At 42.4% G+C, this 23,642-nt stretch overlaps 1 protein-coding gene across 3 annotated transcripts in view; it reads left to right on the top strand.

The window, feature by feature from the left end:
- Positions 1-23,642, top strand: part of MAPKAP1 (mitogen-activated protein kinase associated protein 1) — a 99,110-nt gene that overhangs the window by 49,448 nt on the left and 26,020 nt on the right. For 2 of the 3 annotated variants that reach the window (XM_009280090.1, XM_009280092.2), the window contains exons 6-7: positions 1,191-1,300; positions 20,837-20,944. In XM_009280090.1, the coding sequence (XP_009278365.1) occupies positions 1,191-1,300; positions 20,837-20,944 (218 nt within the window). The remainder of the gene's footprint in view (positions 1-1,190; positions 1,301-20,836; positions 20,945-23,642) is intronic. The other variant, XM_009280091.2, reaches the window with a different exon arrangement.

The following is a 23,642-nucleotide window of genomic DNA, read 5'->3' as shown; positions in this document are numbered from 1 at the left end:
GCTGCAGCCAGTGGCCAGGAGTAAGTGCTAACGTATGGTGAGGGCTTTTGAAGATGTCATTTATTCATGTAGGCTGTGTCACAGTGTGGGCTAGGGATGCCACGTCTGAAGTGATCTGAACTCAAGCTTGTATTCCCAGCGTTTGTGTCTTAAAGTGACATGTAATATGGTCTTGTTTTTAATGATGTAATTGTGTTGCTTGGATTGCTTTTGACTGCCAGTTGCTTTTAAAAATACTCCAGCTGCGATATTCATATAGAGCTCTACTCCCTGATTAAAATTCCTAGTTGCCAGATACAAAGCTCCTCCTCCTGTCTAAATAGCTTTGCAAAACAGGTTTTTTCCATGCAGTGCAAATCTCTCCCTGTGGGTGCCTAGCAGCTCTCAAATTTCTGTGCTAACTGTCTGCAGTGACATCTACTGACATGAGCAGAGATTGACTGCAAGGGCTAAGGGGCAAAATCTACTGATACATTAATCCAGTATCTCTTCTATTATATTGTCATCTTCTCTGCTTCCCCAGTGATGCCACTTTCAATATTTGGCTGGCGGTATCTTCCGTAACCACCCCCATGCTGTTTGCAGCGTTTCCCCCAGGTGTGGACTCTCCTGCGGGCAATGGCCAGGACAAGTACCCCGCTGTCGTAAACCTTTCCGTGAGATTTTGTGCTGTGATGTTCACAAAAATGTGTCCAAAGAAAGCGCATTATTTATGTTTGAAATAATGCTATACATTACTAGTGCTGAAAAGCTGCTGTTATTTCTCTGAGTGTTGTTCTTCCACTTCTCCTTAATGATTTGTTAGGTCTGCCATCAGGACATGTATGAAAATGACATTGCAAACTGTTTCTCTTGTATGCACTGTGAAATGCCTAGCAGATACTTAATAATGAGTAGTTCAGGAGCTCCACAGGTACATTTGCTCATTTTTCTTTTTTAATGATGAACACAAATTGATCAAAAATAAAGATAAATTAGGAAAATCCTTACCTTGAATCTCAATCCATTTTCTCCACTTTTGTCTCCGCCTTTCTAAGGGAGTTTGCTCAGTTTCTCCTTTTAACTTACTTTTATAGCACAACTCTGTTAATTGTTGTGCCTAACAAGTCCTTTGCTTGAAACTAACGAAATTGCAGTGAGCTGCCTGATGATGATTATTTTGTAAAAATGCATGTGCATCTGTCTTGCAGAAATGCTGCTCATGGATTCTCACTTATTCAGGTGGACAGTATGAAGGTCACCATGAAGGATATCTTACAAAAGGCCTTAAAGAGAAGGAAGGGATCACAGAGAGGCTCAGGTGGGTTATTTATCGTATTTTTTAGAGGGCAGGGTGTTTTTCCATGAGCATATTTTATATCTCTTTTTAACTGTTGTGAAAGATGCTTGGGTTTTTTTCAGTGGGTATTGTGATTTTCAGCACCACTCAGAAGCAGTTCTGTGCACAGGTTCGTGTTCTAGACACTGGCAAAAAGCAGACAGTGGAGGAGCTGCATAATGTTTGCTGCAGAGCAGTATATCTATTACTGCAAATATTTATTTATGATAACAAAGCCATTTGCATTCAAGTCCAGCTAGTGGTAATTTGAGATGATGGGTGGAAATACAGTAAGACCAGTCCTTGATAGAATTTATATACTTTTAATTTATGTAAGAAAATGATGCTCAGTATGATTTTAAATAATTTAAAGGATTCATCGTTAGTTGTAGAGAAAAAGAAAAATTTCTTCCTGCAATGTTTTCAAAATAGTACTATTATAGTTAAGACATATCAACATTTAAAAAAAGAAAATTTACAGTACTTGTGTTTATATTTTAGAGCAATGCTTTTCCAGGGTGTAAATGTGCATTCACATATATGTTAGTATATATATTTCAAAAGTATAAGGCTGAGAGATCTTTCCAGCAACAAGAGATAATTACTGTGAGAAATTGCACCGAGTCTTGTCACGCAACAAAGGAACTTTAATATAAACCTATCTATATACTAGGTAAAGATAAGGATCTTGTCTTTGTAAATGAATGAAACCTCCTTATATACGCTTAGTTTTAACTATGGGAAAAGAAAATAAACCCTCTTCTCTTTAGAAAAAGTAGTTCAGTGCAGTTTTTAAACTATTGTATAATCTGTCATGGATTTAATTAGCTATCTTCAGATGAGAGCTGAAGTTTTAATAAAAGTTAGAAGAGATAACACGGTGAAGGACACGGATGAGCTGTCTCAAGGCCATATTCCAAGGGAACGATAAGAGCTGTAAAAAATGGCAGAGGAGAGCGGGGGGGGGGGGGGGGGAGAGAGAGAGATGCTGGTCGGGGTGGTTGTAGATGAGACCCGCCAGCGTCTGCAGCAATTTGGCCGCTGGCCAGGAGTCATTGTTCACCCTCGGCCGGGGGGGGCCGGGCTGCCAACTGCACGTTTCGGCTTTTGCCAGCTGACTGCGCCGTTTGATAACCAGCTCTCTGGATGCCCATCACTGGCCGCAGAGATAGAATTAAATGATGATGATCTTCCCACAAGTTGGGAGAGGAAACAATGCATATAAATCTTGATTTCATCTCAGCGTGAGAAGTCTTTATCCATCATCACTCATAATGAACAAGTCGTTAGCTGCGATGAATGGTGTTCTGTTTTTTTCAAACACCTCTTTTGTTCACTTTTTGGGTGACTTTTATTTATTTCCTGGGGTCAGATTTCTCTTCCCTGAAGAGAGGTGGCTAAAGGATTCACTTAGCTCAGTCTTTAAACTACTTTCCTCCTTCACATAACAGATGTTTTACTCTTTATCCATTTGAAATTTGTTTTTGCTTTTATTTTGTTACTTTTGCTCAGTAGTTTAGAAATGGAATGGACCTGTCATTTATTCCTTCAACTAATACATTCATTTCTACTGTCTTGGCACTCCTGCTCAGAAACCTTTGTAGTAACAGGGTATATAGGCATGTATGTATCATTTTGGTTTTTTTTTTTAATTATATAAGAAATAATTTAAATTTACTTTTTATAAATTATCCATGTGACATCTCACCTCTTTGAGATGTGACCATCGTCCCTGCTGTGGAATAACCACAGGTAGAAGTCACGACTAAAAACCTTTTGGTTACTTATAGATATATTTACTTTTGAACATGTAGTTGGATGGATTTCTTGAAATAGTCGGTGTTGCTTGCAGATTTCAGTTTAATCTTGTGTATAGATACGACCAGAATTAGGACCTGCAGTTGTAAGCTTCATGAATTGGAGTCACTGGGAGAAGAGTGATCACTCTAGGGAAAGGTTTCTGCTTGAATTCCCATATCACTGAATTTCATAAATGAAATATTTTTTTTGTTCTTTTTTTTTAAGTGTTGGTGGGCACTCATAATGCATTATTGAAATTGTCATGTAATACTGTCACATGGGTGAAGGGACTTCTAAGATTAGGTATTTATGTATTAATTTGTTAAATCACGAATTAAACTTTTTTATTAAAATTATCTTCCCTTATCCAATACTTCCCTTATTCCCGGTTACTTCCCTTATCCAAAACTGTGATTCATCAGTCAGCAGAGTTTGAGGGAGTAGGGGGGGTTTGGAGGGTCTTACCTGTCATCTTTAAAACAGCAGAAATTGCAGCTGTCTGCACAGAGGGATCCTCTTGCTTGCACTGCCCTCTGGATCCGAAACAAGCCTTTCACAGTCCCCTTCGGCTGCCGTTAGCAGAGCGGGGTGGAAGAGCTGCTGGGCTAAAGGACAGTTAACACTCGGGATGCCACCGCAGTGGGCATGGATAGACTGGAGCGGGAGTGGGAAAAGATTTCATCATCATTCTTCATCTACCACCAGATTCTTCATATTTGGAGTGGATATGCCTCTTACTTTCATTGGGAGATGCACAGATAAATGGAATTTAAGATCAGACTATTAGCGCAGTACGGTCCTGTGCCATCGTAGCCCAAGTCATTATTAAGCAGTGGATTAGGATGTCAAAGTTCTGAATAAAAGATAAGACATAATTTAGGAAAAGCATTTCTTCTCATTCAGCAACGCTTCCTTTTAAGTTGATTGTTCTGATTTTTAAAAAGTACTAACCAAAAATAGTAACATTTACTAAATAAATATTAAATAAACATTAACATGTTTATTTAAAGCTTTTGTAATATTTTAATAAAACTGGAATGCCTATGAACTTTTCTGCACATTTTCAATGTGCCTCCAGACCAGTCTTCACAGGACAAATGTGTTTATTATGTTTACAGCTGATGCTGTTTTCAAGTACTTGTATAAGAAATTGCTTTCTGACCTATTTTCACCACTGACTCACGTGACATTTTTCAGATTGGTCCTATGTTTGTAGGAAAATGCAAACCTTGGTTGGCTGTTTTGGGTGAGGAAGAAATTGAAGAATTTCTGTTGTATAATCAGGAAGGGGATGCTGCAGCATGACCAGGACTAAAATACTAGACTTGTTTTCTCTAATTATTTTATTCAGCCAGTAATCTGCAGCTTACAAGTAGGTTTTTCAACAAGCAATTGAGTCACAGGTTCCTGAAAATCTATAAGCCTTGGTCACCTCCATGAGTCAATGACCTTCTGAGCGTCTCTATTTTTGACTTGTTTAAAAGTGCCGTTACCATCCTCGCAGCTACCGACCCTTGCCTACCTCCTGGGGCACGAGGCTGATAATGGCACAGAAAGTTTCTCTTGACGAAGGGTCGCGCAGAGCCCAAGTTTCCACACGTTCTGTTTCAGCCCATGCACTGACATTCGTGTAGTGTGAACTACGCCTGTAAAAAATAATAATATCAATGTGTTTATTTCAAAATCCCATTTGTTGAAAAGACTAAAGCTGAATAAAGACTTTTGACTGCAATTTAACTTCAAGCCAAAGATTATTTGTTGCAGGAAGATATAGGTCAGTAGAAGGAGATAGAAGTTGAGTACAACCTTTGTTTCACAGTGGCATGAAAGAAATGGAAGCAATATTCTGATTGTGCCTAGCTCTATTTAGATATTATGTTAGATAAAATTATTGCAAACTATTCAAACTATTTCACATTCCTTGCGGTCTCCTTTCTTAGTGTCACAAGGCTTTTGCCTTCGAGGTATGAACTCTGACCATTTTTAAATAATAATTTTTGAGTCAATCAACAGGAAATGCAGGTGGTAAAATAACCTGTATGTGTTATAGCTGAGAGAACCACGGCCCTTGAGTCGTTTCACAGAGGACATGGTTGTACTGAAGCAGTGCTTTGGGAGCCCAGTGACCTGTCCCGCAACAGGCAGCAGCAGGGGGTTAATGGGAATACTGAATCATCTCTTGCCACGTGCCCAAATAACCAAATGGAAGAAGTGCATGGGAATGGCTGCAAGTTAGGGAAAAGCCTGTAACAACCAGTCAGTGCTACATACTGGAGAAGATAAATCTGCAGGGGAAATTGTTGAGGCAGATGTTTAATTAGTTGGAGTCAGGCTGGATAAATCAGGGTAGGAACTGTCTATGCAGACATGCTGGTGTGCCTTCCTTTTCTCTGGGCTGGTTTCATTGTCTTTAAAAACTAACTGCTCTTTTTGCTTAGGAAAGAAGCAGCAAAACCAGTCATATAACCTCTCTGTTATTGTAATGGATTCCCTTGTGTACACTCATAAAGTAGAAAATGTAATTGATGTTTTCTCATGGTAATGAAAAAAACTAAGTAGAATACTTTATCATCAATTTGTTTAACCTATTGCGTGCTCAGCAGCATGTATTGCGCGTGCATATTTTACATGAGAGCTGGAAATAAAACACTCTTGGTTGTGGAATGAGCTCCCTGAGGAGACTGGTCTAATCCAGCGATGGACCACCTTGAGGGAGCCTCGGTGACATCTCTCATGGAAGTGAGTTTTCTCAAAATAGCCAGAATGGGAGAGAAAGAGACTAAGGATGGGGGTGATACCCTAACCACGGCGGGCCACAGCAGCGAGGAGAGAAAAGCTGGAAGCTCCCTTCAGTGCTGCAGGGACCTTGCTGTGCATATCATGTTGGCCTGGGCAGTGCTGAGATGCTGGGATAATGGCCCTGTAGAGAACCCCAGTATCCACAGATAGCGTAAGGATTGCTTTGTATAAACTTGCCATGTGTAGATCTCTTTGAGAATGTTTTTGAACATTGCGAGCACTCCGGCAGCTGATGGTTTAAATATAAAATTGGTCTGCAATGTGGCAGATCTACAGAAAGGGAATCACATGCTTGAAATCATGAGCATAAGAACTTGTTCTTCCTGAATACATGCTTGAAATCATGAGCATAAGAACTTCTTGTTCTTCCTGAACTTATCAGTGAAAATGTCAGATATGGTGCTGTCTAGATTTTGGACGGATACAATAATGCAGTCTTGAAAAGCCTTTTTAGAAGGTGAGATTTGGGTGTTTCAGTACTTGCTGTAATTCTGCTCCCTAGAAATCAGTAAGAGTCTTAATGTTAATTTCTAAAAAGAGTAGATATTAGGCATGCTTTTAAAATCCCACCGTCATGTTTTGCAGAGAAAGTTTTGTAGGTCGTACAGATCATGTTGTAAAATACCACTATCAATATAACTTGATTTGCTTTACTGCTAAATGATTTTCTTACACAATCAATCTGGTGTGTATTTCTGCTGGTCTTACTTTTACCAATACTTGTGTGTTACCCAGTTAGCCTAGGAATTTAGGTTATGGTAGACGTACATTTTAAATCCTACTTTTTAGGAAGGCTCTCGGTTGGACCAAGGAAAGCACGGTTTTTCCAAGATGAAATGCAGAGACCCTTATGTTCAGATACGACAGCACCGCTAAGGCTGGGTCTGACAGCATCCCACAATGTGCAGTAGGCAAGTAGATCTTATCGGGCTTCTTATATCTGCACTAAAGCCCTCATTCAATATTTTCTATAAAATATGTTTGCATGGCTTAGAATTTTAAGAACATAAGAAAGATGATGACTTCATTCTTGATACTTTGTGTATCTTGATGCCATGGTGATTCTCAAATTAAATACGTACAGGAGCTATATGTACACTTGAAAGTTACCTTCCTCGCCTTTGAGCTGTCTCATTCCTTTTGCTCTTCAATAAATATATTCTCTGGGATGCCAGTTGCCTTTTCCTCCAGAGCTTGACTGAGTGGACTATAAACACTAATGTAAAGTAAATAAGAATGCAGAGAGAATGTGTATAGAGGCTTTGTTTTCAAACAAATTAAGCATTGATGTCAGTATATAAAAACCGAATGTTCTTAGAAGGAAATGAGAGACAAAGCTAAACAATGTAAAATGCTGAAACGTTAGAATAATCCTGCCTGTTTCTGGTCCGTGTCAGCCTCTCTTCATTTGAAATTTCTTGTGAACAGAGAAGCCTTGTTTGATTAATCTTGTCTGATTTTAAGTAGAAATTCTTTGCAGGGTGAACATGCTACTGATTATTATTTAATAGCTGCTTCAAACTGCAAACATCCCTGAACCAGAAATGCTCGATCCTTTTAAGAACAAAATGCTATACAAGTTTAATTGTTATAAACAATACCTTCTGCCAACATTTCACAGACATGACCTGTATTTTCCGTAGGTTAGAGTGAGAGTTATTAACTTAGTATTCTGTTCAGTTTGGAGAAAGACTAATACTTTTTCTATAAATGAAACCAGCTGCTTTACAATAACATTCAAGTCCCTAACAGCTGTCAACTAGTGCTTTTTGCATTCTTTAAAATGTGTAAAGTGACCGAAAATAGTCTAAAATAATCTTACTGGTCTGGATAAGTGTATTATCTCACTGCCACAGGAAGCTGAATAATAAGGAAAGAGAAAAATTCAAGAAACGGGGATAGGACCTAAAAATAAAAGTCTCCATATCGTATTTTAGTCTCTACAACAGTATGAAGGGAATTATAGCTGCAAAGGCCAGTTAAAATAATCTGTTCCATCACCAGGTAACTCAGAGCACAATCTATTACAAAACCATGTTTTGTAATGGTTTATTATTCCTGTGTTTCAGATTTGTTCACACAAAGCTGTTAAGTTACCCTTCAGAACTTGGAGAACAGAAGCTCAAAATAGAGTGTGCTGCATGAGGCTCATCTTCCATTCAGAAAGCAACTAGGGAAAAAGAGATCCGAGTTTTGTTTGAAAATTCACTTTCTAACATATCAGCACCACTTTTAATGTCAAATTTCTTGTCTTAAACATGCTTCTGAAACTGTTTATAAACACGTTTTATTCAAAACGTACACAGGCGATAAGCAAAAACTGCAATACAAAGATACTACTTGTGTGAAAAACCACTCACTGTGAAGCACCCCACCAGGCCCAAGGGAAATCGCGCGGATGCCGTAACGGTGAAGGTTTTCATTTAAACCTCTCCCACGATTTTCCTATTCCTGGAGTATCTCGGCGGTTATGTTTGTAAATACTCGGTCTTGATGCTGTGGTGCCGCATCCGATTTGTCTTGCTCCTGCCTCCCACAGATGCTAAGGAGAGCTGGTGTTCCCAGAGTGCCGGGAAGGGGCACGACGGCTCCGTGTCCCCGTGGCCGGTCGTGGCGGCAGCACTGGAATGCAGTGGTGGCTGGAGGCAGGGGAGGCTGGCAGTGAGGAGGCAGGACGGGAGCCGTTTATAACATGCAAATTTGCTCCCCCTGTGGAGCAGGTCATCTTCAGTTTTGAAGGAAAATATATTTCTGTGGGGTCCTCAGCGAATCTGGTATCTAGAGCGAGGCCCGGGGTCTCTGTTGCATGTGCAGAATGGCCCTCCTGAAACTACGCCTTAGCCTTCGAACCCAGAATCTCCTTCCTATCATGTACACATCTCCGTTTTAATTTCTAAATTATTGAAAACTAGGTCTTTAAAGAAGTGTAACACTGTGACTTCTAAAAATATCCCTAATAATCCCAAAACAGAATATAACTCTTGTAAGTTCCTGAATAGATTAAACTCCTTGGACTCTTATGTGTTGGTTGCCTTGAGATTACTGTTGGCATTAATGAAACATTTGCTTGTTATTCTCCATCAATAAATGTTTTCCTTTCATCAGAGGATTAAGACTCTGGTGCCTGGCTGCAGGGAGTTCCTAAGGGACCTTGCTGTGAGCCTGTGCTCTCAGCAGGAGCGGAGTCCGATGGGGACCCCATCTCTGTCCCCCCCGCAGGACCCTGCCTGGCTCAGGGCAGGGTGTCCCTGTGCCCCCCGGGCACTTGGAGCTGCAGCCACCCTTTGGAGCAGGGGTGGTGGCTCTCCTTTCCAAGGGGGTGGTTGCGTGTGGCAGGAGAAGACAAAGTATGGGGAAAAGTGCTAATTCTGAGCATCTTTCGGATGGTACCTGTTCTCCCAGTTCACGGTGGGGGTTATCAGGGTGTTGGAAAGCGCAGGAGAGGAGGAGCTAACGGGCTGTAGGTGTTAAGGTCAGGAGAGAACCATTAAACTCCTTCCTGATGCAGGCCAGCGTGCTGCACGGCTGGCTGGCACCGCGGCGTCGGCGTTGGGGCTGGGGCGGCTGGAAACGGAGAATCCTGCTCCTGGGCTGCTCTTGCTGCTGGAAGAGCTGTAGAGCTCACTTGGGTTTTGCTTCCTCATCCCCACCTTGTAGGCGGGGGAATGGGACAAAAAGAAATGGCTGGAAAGGGGGTGTGTGTGTATTTTTATTGCGTATATATATGTATTTTTATATATATAAAAAAGGAGAATTAGGAAGATAAAAGAAACTATGTAAAACCGCAGCCCTGTGATTAAGGCATTTTTAAGAAATGAACCACAATTAGAATAAACTGTCATTAAAGTTTGATACTGTCATTGAATGATGGTAACTGAGGAGTTTAAATTTAAAAGCAAATATGTTAGAGTAGGCGATGCATATGTTTGCTCTGACTCTTAAAGAGATGTAAGCCCCAGCATCTGTGACAGTGAAAAGCCAATTAATTTGTATTTCCTTGGTGTTTACATGCGTGCTTTTCTGCTTAATGGTAGTTTTGAGTTTCTTTGGCTTTCAGTGCTTTGTTTTGGATAATTATAGCATCCCTGCAGAGTCTTGTGCCCCCAGTGATGAATGGCTTTACCTGGAAATACTTCAGAAATCCTGGTTTTCCTTGCATTAAGCTGTTTATATTAGCAGGATATAAATTAAAAAGAACATCAGTATTGTAGATCCTTGGTCAAGACTCTCCTGCTTGCTGCCCCCCTTTCACCAAAGAGGCAATGTAGTAAAAGAGGTGTAAGTGAAACGTATAGCCCCTAGTTGTCCCGGCTTTCTCCCCGTTCTGCCGGTCCCGTGCAGGAGCGGTAAGGAGCTGGCTGTCCGGTCCTGCGGCTGCTTCTCGGAGGAGCTCGCTTCTGCCGGGATGCGGCTTTCCTCACCCCTCCTGCCCAGCAGCCTCTGCCCCGACGTTCCCGGAGTTGTGTTTGGGTCTGACGCTCGCTTGCTCTCTGCCGTGATGTGTGTTAGGGAAAGAGGAAGGATTGCTGGCTTGTTATTTTTGTAGCAGATTTTCCTCGGCAGGATTGGTGTTGTGCAGGGTGAGCCCCTCTGTGCTGGAGAGGGTGTGATGGAAGCTGCTTGAAATGATTTCCTTCTGCCTACAAACTCCATCTCTGTTTTGCAGCGGTAATAATTTATTTCAGGAAGCCCTTTCTCACCAGCCTGCTGATGCTGAGCAGACACTGACGTGACAGGGGGACGGGGATGTTGGTGTACGTGGAACAGCTCATCGGGAATAAAGTTTGTGAATAGTTTGTCAGAATAGAAATAGCTCGTTAGTCCTGTGCGTTTGGGCTGATGGGATTCTGGACATCAGGCCAAATGGCTGAGGAAAATTTTTCATGCCTGGCCTCTGAAATGAAAGTGAAATATTGAACTGACTCTATTTTAGAGCTGTTGGTATTGAAATCATACATTTATTGGTTCTTCTGGATTGGTAATAAAGCCGTAATTTTAAATTCTGCGGTTCAGTGTTTGGATGACAGAGACTTTTTTGTTTATTTTATCCACTCTGATGAAAGAAGGTACTACTGATACACCAGGTACATTCACGGGACCGTCTCCTTCCTGCTAGTTTTTTGTGAAGCCTGAAATCCACCCGTCCGGGTGGTTGTATTGCCCCTTGCTGCAATACTATTACTTACACGTCTGTAACCAGGGGAAAGCACCTTTCTCACTTTATAATCCAAGTCAGTAAGGTAGAGACCTCACGTTGATCTGCATCACAAATAACCATCTGAGCTTGGATTGCAGGATGTTCACATTGGTGCCGTCTTTTAGGTAGCAGACTGTGGAAGGAACTTAGTGTTAGCTGTAACCCATACAGCTGCTTGCCCTGACGTTGCCTCCTAAATCTGTGATTAAAATTAAAAATCTGTATGTTGTATTTCTGCCATAGGTACATTACATTATAGCTCAAACACGATGATTTCTTTCTCCTTTCAGCTTTATTTAGAGCTATACATTGCTAATGGAAAAAGAAGTCTGTAGTAGCAATTAAATAAAGCAGTTCCGTTAATGTTCTGCAAAGACTGGTTTGATGCTAGTTATGCTGCATGTTTTCTATTCCACAAAAAAGCAATACATAAATGAAGTGTTTGTTTCTTTTTAAGGGGCTTTTGACTAAATTCTTTAATTTCGCTGGCTGTCAAGGTAGTGTTAAGTAAAATGGGTTTGAACTGCTGTAGTTTTTGTGTACTGGACTAGATGTCAGAAACCTTTGCCATCACTGGAAATTCTGTCACTCTGGATTTACTATCTGTTTCCCACAGCTGAATTCTTAAGCAGTGTGATTTAACACCTTGGCTCTCCATCAGCCGGTCCTGGCATTTATTTGAATGCATTACACCACTGGTTTCCATAAACTATTTTACAATTGTTTCATATAAATGACTGTGTATTTCTACAAAAACCATCTGTATTTCTGCGGAGAGCAGCAGATAACTGTATGTAAAATTCAGTAATGTCACAACAGTGCAAGTTAAGAAAAAACAGATTGAACTAAAAAAAAGTCTCATGCTTGTGCGTAATGTTAAAAGTTTGTTTTCACTATTTAAATATCTTTATTTATTAACCAATATTTGCATTTGTAACGATAAAATCTTTATTCCACTTCAGAGGTGTTGAGGGTCTTTGGAGATTTTTAACGGATAAACAGATTTAAGATGTCCTCATAGCAGTAGGATTTGAGATGTAAACATTCTGGCTTTACAGCTATTTCCTCTCAAACTGTTTACATATTTTCTGTTGTTTTATTGTCATTGCCAAGCACACAATGGAATCCTTGCCCCTTCTGTCATGTTCTAAGAAAAATTCTACAGAAGGAGGCCTGAGACCTCTCTCTGTTCCCAGTTTCTGTGCTCTCTGCAGTGTATCGATCCCTCTCCTTCTTCAGTCCTCTTTTGTTTATAGTCCTTGCCCAGTATTCATCTTCTAGCCCAGGGTCAGTGTCCGGCATTGATGGGAAAGGTGGTCTTCACCCGCGCCTCTCCAGAGGCAGACGGCGCCCGAGGGAGGACCTCCCGAGGACGATGCGGTGCCTCGGTTTGCCTGCTCCCAGCCAGCACCCAAGGAGCATCCACATTGAGCTATTTTAATTCTCCATATGGTGCCCATGTGCTGGCAGAGGGAAAGCTGGAATCCAGTAGTCTTATGCTTAGCGCAACTGATACTTTCTGACACACTATTTGAAATGATAGAAATACATAAACCTCCTCTTTTTTTATGACCTTGTAATAGCTGCAACATATTTCCAGCAAATATTTTCTATAGCAATAATAAAAAAGTGATAACAAAAAAATAAATGTAAATACAGTTTAAACTCGAAAGAAATCACACTTTCAAAACCTAGGGTTGGAGCAGTGAAGCAATAAATCATGTATCCTTGTGAAAGGAGAAACTTGAAATAGGAAAGTACCACAGACATCAACATTAAATGTTTATCAACTCTTTTCTTTTGACTGCTTTCCTGTCTGTCTTCTGTACGTGGACAGAGCCTGAAACACAGCACATGTTCACTTTTGCTTATTTGCTGTCTGCCTGGCATCTATCGCCTTGGCTATTAGGCGATGACTGCCTAACTGTCTTCAAATTTCTGATTTTTCATGTGTTATTTTGGAATTACAGCCGTACACACAGGAGCAGTCGAGGTCCTGTGCCTGGCGGTGCTGCGGCGGCAGCGTGCTCCCACACTTTCCTCCCACTTAGCGCAAGTTGGTGTGGACGCATCCTCCGTCACCGCACCACGCTGCACCTGCACTGCTCGTCCCCGTGCAGCGGCACCGGCTCTCATGTGCGAGTGCAGCCCAGGCTGTGCGGGAGACGCAGGCGAGGGAGGAAGGGAGAGACGCCGGGTGTCACGGGTGTGTGAGCAAAGGGATGGGGACGGGGACAGGGACTGGCCGTGCAGAGACGTGGAAATCCTCCTGCAGCACTGTGAAAACTTCTGCCGTTGTTTTGGGTGACGGGCCAAAATATCATGTCCTTCAGCACCATGGATGTTCAGGCAGCCTCATAGCTCCTGGCATAGCGTTTGCTGGCCCACCGGGGACAGGTCTTCATCTGCTGTAAAAGCAGACGAGTTTTACTATTCTGCTGAAATACGGCAGCATGCGTATCCCTTTCTGCTGCGGGCCTCAGCAGATCTTGCGTTTGGAGGCTGAAGATGTTCTTGCGCCATAGTGTTTCTGTAGAGAGTTGTCTGAGGAGCTGTGCCAGGAGAGTAAGTTTTAAAATTAATCCACGAAGAGTAACAGACCACCGTGAGCAGACAGTAGTCACTGGGAGATTTGGAAGAGGTCAGATAGGAAGGTGCTGTGCTGTTAAATATGATGTATAATATGTTGCTCATATCTGCTTCTCTCTTGGGTGTGGATGGTGGCAAGTATGACCCCTGTTCGTTGAAAGCCAGTATACCGTGGCTTCCTTACCAGGCAAACTGCAAAACTGTAAAATTAAATTGTAGCAAAGAGCAGAATTAATAGATGACATATGGACAAATGCAATATACTGAGGAAAAAATCGGCATAGCTTTTGTAGAGCAGGTTGTGCCTCAGAAACCGGTGAGCAGTCTTTGAGGAAGTCGGAGACCATCTGAATGAGGATGATGTGTTTTACATAGCATGCTTAGGTTTCCAAAAAAGATTTGACAAAGGCTCATAAAGCAATTAAGCTGTCACAGGACGAGAAGGAGGATCCTCACATGGATTAGTAATTGATTAAAAGACAGGAAACAAAGAATAGGAATAATGGCCCTCCATTATTAGTAACTAGGTTACTGGTGGAGTTCCAGTGGAACTGGTAGAACCTGCATTGTTCCAGTAATGTGGGGCATGGAAGAGGATGTGAATGCTGATGTGACAAAATGTGCTGTTGATACAAAAGAAGTAAGAATAGTGCAAATAAAAGCTGCCTGTGAAGCACTGCAGAGGTATCTCACAATGCTGAGTGACAGGACAATAAAATGAGAGAGGGAATTCGGTGTCAATGAGTGCAAAATAATATACGTGGTGAAAAGCAACCGTAACTATATGTATACAATGATGGGCTCTAATTACCTTCCATCAGTCAAGAAAAGTATCCTGGAATTGTCGTGGGTAGTTCTCTGAACACTTCAGCCCAGTGCTTAGGAGCAGTCAGAAAGATAAATTGAATATCAGAAATTAGGAAAGGAATAGAGAACAAAACAGAAAGCATTACTATGCCAGTCCATAAATCATGATGTGCCCACATCTTAGTTGTTATATTTTATCTCAAAAAGGATAATATAGAAGTAAAAAGATACAGAAATGGATGAGTGCAAAAATGGATCAGACATGAAATGAGGAGTAGATGCTAAGAAGAGATCTTTTCTAGTTTGGAAAAGACATGACTGGGTACAAGAGAAGTCTATGAAGTGCATGTGGTAGAGACGGTAAATTGGGAGGGTTTTATCACAGTCGTTCATAAGACAACAACTACACACCCCAGAAGCAGTGGGTTGGCAATGGCTTTTTGAAACAAAAGGGAATTGTTTTTCTCACACAGTGCAGTAAATTCTGGAAGTCAATGTTATGGAAATCAGAAATTCAAAAGTGTTTTGAACAAATGCATGGACCATAAAGGGAGCAGAAACAGCTGACAAAGAGCATAGCTGGAACTGGGGCTTTTGTGAGAATTATAGGAGCTCTTGAGAGGGAGGTAAAGATAAAGGATAAATAGGACGTAGTGATGTGTTTTGTTGCAGAGACTAAAATATAGGTTCAGTTTTAAACCGTTTGGGGTTTTTTGTTTATACTGGTCTTTTTAGTTTAGGTTTGACAACACAAACGTTAAATTGAGGTCTTTCTGTAATCCTCATTTTACCCTATTAACTAGTTTGGATATTGAGATGGAGATGGGTTTTGTTTGGGGTTTTGTTTAAAGCCTCATTCTCTCTTTAAGTGTTAATGTTTGTTTATTGTGCAGATTCAACCCCTGACAGTGGTATTCTTCATTGCTATTGAAAGTTAATGGGGGAAAAATTGCATTCCAAACATTTGAACCTGTAGTAGTCATGGCTGAACTTAGTTGATCTCTGGTGATCGGTTCAATTTAGTTACGATTTTTAGCCATTAGGCTGGGGCTGAATGATGGTGATTTGGTTGAGGCCAAATGTCTGTAGAAAATTGGCTGTTTGATAAGAGCCCTGTTATCAGAGGGGGATACTTTCTCATTTACATTTAGATGAGTATTGATTATTTATTTACTCAGAGAAGTGAGATTCGTTCCCAATCTTATCTCTCTCGTCTCTGCTTGTCAGCAGAAAGAGAGATAGAGCTCCTGACATCAGCCCAAGATAACAGCACTTTGTAGTGAAGATAAAAGTTGGAATGGGCCTTTTTCTAGTCTTGACTGAAAGGATAAGTTTTAAAAATTAGAACTGATGGGTCATGCTTTCAAAACCCCATTCTGAAGGCTTTGCAGCTTAAATGGCAACAGAATTGGTTTGTTGTTATGCGGATGGCCATTCGCCTTTGGTAAGAGAGCTGCTTAATTTGATTATGCGGTGGGATTCTTCCTGGGGCATCTCTGTATTGTGCCCTAGGAAAGCTGTGGATGTAGTATTGGGGGTCGTTTCCTTGTTTGTTTTCAATCCCTGATAAACCATCCTCTGTGTAAAGGGGTGTCTTGAAATAACGAAGTACAATGGGTATCTGTAGGCAGAAACCGTGGTGTGGATGGTTAAATGGGGATTTTAGCGGAAGGGGTGTGTGTTACGGAGGATCAGCTCCGCAGGTGAGGCGTGCGAGCGCCCGGCTCCAGGGGTGCAGAGTCTGTCGATGTTAGCCCTGTTCCTCCACAGCTGCTGGCCTGTCAGTACACCAAAACAACTCTAGAAGGGAAAAATTGCTGTTACTGGTAGTATTTGCAGTGTGTGGTTTAGCGTCCTGTATGCGGGACGCTTCACCAGTAGCATGGCCCAAGAATGGAGAAGACCCAGTGCCTCAGGCCACCAGATCTGGTGGAGAAGGGGCCCGGCTCTCAGGCCCTCCCTGGGGGCTGGGGGACCTCTGGGGCCCCAAACAAATCTCTGCTAGTTTTTGAACAGAAAGAGCTTGCTTGAAGATATAGCCACTTCTCTTTCACCATTTTGTGGCTCCTTTCAGGCTGCTGCCTTGGTTCCCTCCTTCCTCTCCAGACACACGAACACTTGTTTCTCCAGCCCTGCTTGCTTTAACCCAGCAACAGTTTCTCTCTCTCCAAGTATTTGTGACAAAATTACAGAACTAGAAGAGGGGTTTGTATTCATTAGCTTTGTCTTCTGGGTATTTTGCCCTGGTAACTTCCATTTTAACGTACTTGCTCCCAGCTTGGTGGTGGAACATAATAGACATGATTTATGCTCCCCCCTCGCTCCTGCGAGCAGCGCTGTGTGAGAGCCCTGGGCTGCAGCCCCAGCCCAGTGCCGCTGGGTGCGGGACGTGCTGGAGCTGCGGTCCCTGCCGTCAGCGGGGGAGCTCTGCTTGGGTCGCGGGCCAGGACCGCTCCGTGCCAGGATTTTTAAAGGTTCATTTTACAACTGCGCGGAGCATTTGCATCAGATTACAGAAATCCATAAAATCCAGCTTTGGTATTACCACTTGAAATTTTGTTGAAATTCCCAGAGCAGTATTCTGTTAGGAGACCGTTAAATTACCTAATATTTCTACTGCAATGACATCATTTGAACTTGTGAGAGAAGTCTGGTAGTAAAACTCCTCCACAGAATCAGCCTTACGTTTTTCATCTGTTGTGAGGTAGGGGTCATGTAAATGTGTACAGATATTTAAAACACATTATTTAAGAGTAGATACTGTCTAAAAATCCATTTAGACTTTTTTTATTAATTCCTTAGTATTTTCTGTTTTAAAGGAGTTATTCACATGGAAGTTTGCCTCGGTTTCTGGTCTGTAGCTCTGTTTCATCGCTTTATTAGTAGACAGTTAATACAGTCTTAACACAAACTGGATAAAACAATTTACGTGATCACAGAATTCTCAAGTTGCTCCAGATAAAAATCCTCCTTTGACATTGGCATGGCGGTGTTGAAGGTTATGATGGCCGATGGCTCTCCGCTGGATGGTGGGAAGCTTGTTCAGCAGCGTGAGGATTGCTTCTGAGATGGGTGATGTTGTTCTTTTGAGTGGATCCAGCTGGTGGAATCGGATCCACATGGAGGGACGGTAAACCACTGCCAAGCTCCTGCTTTTAACCTTGTCCCCTTGTCGTCGTGTGCATGCGATTCCCTGATAATTTTAAGGCTTTGGTAGCGTTGATGTCTGTCCTTTTGCCCCATCCCGCTGTCTCAGAAACACAGGGGCGAGTCCATCTCTCTCTGCCGGAGAGCGCAGCGTGTGGTTCAGTGCCAGTCCCTGCAGCAGCTCTCGCGCAGCACTAAGCGTATGAAAGACAACTGTATAAATAGAAATGATTTAGCGGGATAGGTGAAGGTGTAGTACTTAAAAGTGCGTTTTATGGAATGAGTCTGCTTGGCTCATCACACACTTGTTCTGGGTGCGTCCACCCGAGGGGACGCCTGTGGAGGGACCGGGTGAGGCTGGGGCTGGGAGCAGAGCAGGGGCTGTCACCACCCCGCGCTCAGGGAGGCCTGCCCGACCGTTAATAGTTCCAAGAGGGGCTAATTTCTCTTCTTCCTCTGCTCTCATTTTAAATGTTTTTGGGGTGGGAGCGGGAGAGAGGCTGTAATGAAGAAGCAGGGAGCTGGGACACGGCGATGGACGCTGGCATCAGCAGATCCCGGTGATCGTGGGCTGCGGCTCAGGTGGAGGCACGAGGCACCGTCTGTGGCAGGAGCACTTGGAGCTAGGGATTTGGTACCAGGTACCAAGAACACAGACACTCAGATGGGAACCAACAGTTCTGCTGGCTTTGCCATTGCTGGGTACCGTTCAGCATTTGGATGTAGTTTGGGAACCTCTGGAAGGTACTTCTTACAAACGGACAAAGCAAGCAGGTTTTGCCGTCACTGATTCTGTTTTTAAACCTACACCAGTCTTTAAATACAAATTGATTTACCACTTTGATACTTGTTTCAATTCAGTACGTTTTGCTTCTGCCTAACAAGCCAGGCCTCTGTTTATTTAATTTATTTTAAATTTTTAATCACATTTCCAGTAGCTGGGAGAGGAGAAACGATGGTGCTGTATGTATTTGCCTTTGTGTTGTTTGTGATCATATGAGATGCCTCTGCTGTTTCTTGAGTGCGGTTTGTTCTGTAAATGCTTCGACCAGCTACATGTGCAGTTGCTGATTGCGCTGGGCAGGGAGGGAGCACTTGTGCTTTCCTCCTGTGGCCTGCAAATAGCCTGGCTCTGTGTCTGCTCTGAGAGTCACCGGGAATAAGGGGGCTCCATTTTACGGAGAAATAATGTTCCACTTTGGGAGCAGAACGTGCTCGGGCCGTGTGGTGAGCGCTTCACATGGCTTCTGGGGAGACAAAATGAGAAGCCGTAATTGAAATTCTGCTGTAGTAAATTTAAAATTAATTGGCTAACAAATTCCATTTCTTAGGCATGCCATCTGAGGCTAAAATACTTAATTTTTTTGTATGTTTTAAATATTTCATCGTACACTATCATAACTCAAAGTCAGGAAACATTCAGAAATATTTTAAATACTGATAAAGAGGGAATAGATTTCGTTATTTCAGTTCTAGTTTTTTTGTTACATTAAGACCTAGTTAAAGGTGCTTTGCATCACTTAAATTTTTTCAGGTATCCATTTAGCGTTATTTTACCAGATTATACAGAAATTACGCAGCTGAGGACTTTGTGTGCACTTCAGCTCTCGGGTGTGAGCGGGAATGGAGATCCGCCTGCGCTGCTTGGGGGTGCAGCGAGGACGGGAGCACGTCTGCCACCACCAGCTCCCGCCTTTGGAAGTGGCTTTTCTTCTGCCCAGGGTCCCACGTGGAGTTTGGCTTACCCGAGTCACACCTCTCATCCCATCGGGTCCTCTCCCGCCTGCTGTTCGGACAGCAGGCCTGGAGCTGACTTACAGGGGTTTCACCTGGAATTGTATTAGTGCGTTCTTTTTTTATTCCAGTTAAGGCATATAGTTTAAGGATCCATTCAACTAAAAGAATTTTTTTTTAAAAAGTGGCCTAATTTTTGTAAAAACAACTTTTAAATACATTTTCTGTAGTTGGAAAACAGTTTTTTAAGTAGTATCATTTTTCCTGCGGTGATTTGGTTGAGAAGAAGGAAGTTGGCACCTGAATCTTGAAGATCTACAGTTAAATGCAATGTATATGAAAATAATTCATTTGAAGCAATAGCATCTGTACGTGCTTACGTTTGATGCAGTTCAATGTTAGCAGTGTACAGATCTCTGGACAAAGATAAAATCCATCCCTCGATGACCCTTTCTGCTCCTTGCAGCCGCTGGGCTGCTGGGTGATGCCAAACTCCACCCGGAACGTTGTCTCATGTCAGCCTGGAAAGCAGTGCCGATCGCTGCTGATGTGTAAGGAAATCCTCACCCTGTGCTTCAGAAGTGCAGCCTTTTGAGAAATGCACCCTTGGCAGAGGTAGGAATAGCCAAATCGGGTGTCATGGAGCTGATTTTCATGACAAAACGCAATTCATAAAAGAAGGGCTGCTTTCCTTCCCAGATATTTCTCAGTCCTCTGTGCAGACACTGCTGAGGCTGCGACAGCTTTACCTGCGCAGCCAGGCTTTTCTTGGCTTTCCACACCTGCAGAGGGTGTGAGTGTACGTTTGGTTGAGCCTGCGCTCAAGAAGCAGGCTTTAATCCCAAGCTGGAAGAGCAGTGTGCTCGGGTACGCAGGGTAGCTCCTGCCTGGGCCAGCTGTGGCTCGTGGGGCTGGACTGCGGTGTGCTGCAGCCCCGGGCAGCACGGGCCGGGGCTCCGTCCCCCAGCAAACAGCAGCTGGGGTAATGTTTACAGCAGCCTGTCTTCAGTCTATAAAGAGCCACAGAGAGGGCAGAGCAAAGGGGAGCAAACACGTTGTGCTTTTTCACATCAGGAAAGATGCCCAAATAATACAACATAGATATACACCAAGGTCTGAGTAGATATTTCTTACAATACCTCTGTCTTGCAGCATGGGCAGGGTGTTTAATACAGGCTCCTCTGGTGTAGGAATAATACAGAAATGTTGGACGGGAGTTTGCCAGGTAGCGTTGTTAGACAGCTGAAGATGACTGGAATATGTTGTTTCCTTGCACACCGTCCTCCGCCTTTTTATGATAGGGCCCTTCCCTTTGGCAAAGAGCTGGAAACGTAAACATCTACCTGCCTTACTTCTAGGCTACGAGTAATCTCATGTTAGTTGAACGTGATAAGCCATCACTTTGTTAGAAAACAGATGATTTTACGAGTTACTTTATGTTTCAGGTCCTCAGTATCGGCTGGAGAAGCAGAGTGAACCTAATGTCCCAGTAGATTTAGACTGTACCTTGGAGAGCCAGAGCACTTTGGAATTCTGCCTTGTCCGGGAGAACAGTATGTTTCCCCTTTTCACTTTTGCTCTTGTAAATTGCTTAAACTCACATAAGTTATGTATTTTGGAATACAAGCTGTACTGTCTGGGCAAGTAAGTTTTGACGAGACTCTCTTTCCTGAGGCACTTCTCAGTTGTGCCAAAACAATATTCCAGAGGGAAATGATGGATTTCATACCTTCTAGTAAATAGTCTGCATCCTGTTTATCACTTCATGATTAATCTTTTTCTGTTAAACTCTGCTCTGTAAAGTTATGACCAACCCTGAAAAACACTGGAAATATGAAACTTTTTCTGTTGCAGGCATTGCTTAGTGATCGGTCTGCAGTGTATTTTGCCATGTCAATACGGCTGTTAGAGGCACTGATTTTTTTCTGATAGAATTTAAAGAAATTAACCATGCAGATATAACTAGAGCAGTTTGATGATTTTTGAAGTGCTAGACAAATAATCTCTCCAGCTATGCTCAAATATTTTTATTCTGTTACTGGTTTAATGGTCCTAATATTATTTCCTGATTTATTTCTTTACAAGGAATTATATGAAACTTAAAAAAAAAAACATTTAACATTGATTTGCATTTGTCCTCCATAGCATTTTGGCCCATCCTTCATTCTTTCCAACAGTCATGCTCTCAGTTTTGGGGTTTTTTTCATTCCATTTTAATTCAGCTGTAAAAATGTTGATTGTACTAATGAGGAAACCAGTAGCCTTCATGCTCTCAGCCAAGACCATGCTCAGAGTGTTTGCTGCAAACAATCACAGTAAGAGCCTGTTTCACGTAGTAGAAGAGTTTGTTTCTTTCTTTACAAAGATCAGACCTTTCCATTTTTGCTTTTTGTCTATAGCATTTCGTATTTTATCCTAGAATGACAGCAGAGCATCCCCGAAGTACCTCCTAGTTCCAGTGGCAAGTAGTAGACTCTGCTCCCATTTAAGGAATAGCAGAGGTGAGACGCAGCTGCCACGAGCTCTCTGGTGGTACGTCACTGCTGGAGCTGAGATGAAGCACTCACAGTTTTGGCTGCCGTTCTCCGCAGAGTGGGACTTGCTCCCAAAATATTCTTGATGCTCCTGGTTTATTTCTTCATAAAATGGTTCTAAGAAACTGTAGGAGAGAATGCGGCAGAAGGTAGCAGGGGTGCTGTGCATGAGGAAATGGAGCAGTTGTAACCTCGCTAATCAAGTTGCACTCTTCCACAAGCCAGAATTTCCTGACGTCTGCATCCCGGCTATTATTTTTGTATTGATTTTTAATCAATGAAAAGATGCATACTAGTCATATTTTCATAGGTTTTGCACGTTTTGATTAAAAATAGCATTTTTTTAATCCAGGCTCTGTAATTAAAAGTATATTGTATATACTGCATTTTTAACGTATTTTCATCATCTGTGGAGGAATCCACGCTGTGGCTTGTAGCTATACTACTCATGAGTGACTAGGTTCAGGTTGCACCATTACTTTAATAGTACATCTGTCGTAAGTTTGTAAGTGGCTTAGCAGGAGGTATTCTGTCTACTCTGCATCAGTAGCAAATGCTCCAGGAGAGCCTCAGAGACCTTGTCTCAAAATAAATGTCAGTCATAATGTTGAGGGAACTCTTTTCCCTTTCCTTGGAGTCCTTGTGCAGCGACTGCTCCTCATCCCTCCTGGGCGAGGGGACACAAGTGCAAGCTCCTCAGCAGAACAGAACGTGGAAAGGTGTAGGATAGATCCCTGAGGCTGTCGAGTCAAAAGTACTCTTAATTCTTGAGCTCTCCTGGCCCTCGTTAAGCGAATCGACGGTGCCCATCTAAGAGCGTGACCTGGAGCCCCTGCTAGGACGGTGATTTCCCCGTAACGGGGAACGCCCTGGGCTGGACCCCGAGGGCTCCCCTGGAGCTCCCCGTGCTCCCGGTGCTGCTGCAGCTGCCATCCTCCCCTGCTGCAATGGCATCACATCGGTAGGTGGTGGCTTTTTGTCCCATTCATGGGTCTTGTGTTTGTCAGCCAGCGCCTGGAACATGGAAAAGCGAAGGCAAAACAGATTCTTTGACTCTGTAGAGTTCAAGAGCAAGTCACTGTTTTAGTTTGTTCAAGGCTGACAGTAATCTAGGCAAAATAATAAATGCTTACATGAATTCTGTCTCTCTTCTGCTGTGCTATTACTGAATGTTTTCTGAAATGATACCAAACTCGAATAAGGAATGCAGGAGAAATCTTCTGCTTATAGTTTCGCCCCCAAAATGTGGGTGAATTTAAAGTGATCTTCCATTGTCCCTGCTCGGGGATACATGAAATACCCGTGCAGTTAACTCTCTACACGCATAGATGTTCAAGGACAATGCAGTATATAAGATCAGTCATAATTCATGCATTGTACACAGCCTGGTTCCCCCAATACACAGTAAGAAATTGGATTTTGTAGTGCTTAAGGAGCTATCTTTTGGCGTGGCATTAGAATAGAAATATTGACAGTTTTGCACTATTAATAAAATAATCACTTGAAAATCCTAGCATCAAAATGAAATACTCATTTTGTGCATTTTGTTTTTATTTAAAATATTTTCAGCTTAGATATGCCAGTCAGGAAAAACTCCGTTATAACAGCTATTATTTTTAAATGTACTCTTCATAGTCTCATATTCATTTATAAATATATATATGTATGATGCCAAACATCTGCTAGTAAAATAGATGCCAGTTTCCTTTGGGCAAAT

This window comes from Aptenodytes forsteri, unplaced genomic scaffold (genome assembly GCF_000699145.1).
Source record: "Aptenodytes forsteri isolate BGI_AS27 unplaced genomic scaffold, ASM69914v1 Scaffold163, whole genome shotgun sequence".
Lineage (NCBI taxonomy): Eukaryota > Metazoa > Chordata > Aves > Sphenisciformes > Spheniscidae > Aptenodytes > Aptenodytes forsteri.
Note: the sequence above shows the minus strand (reverse complement) of the source record. Positions and strands in the feature narration are given on the sequence as shown.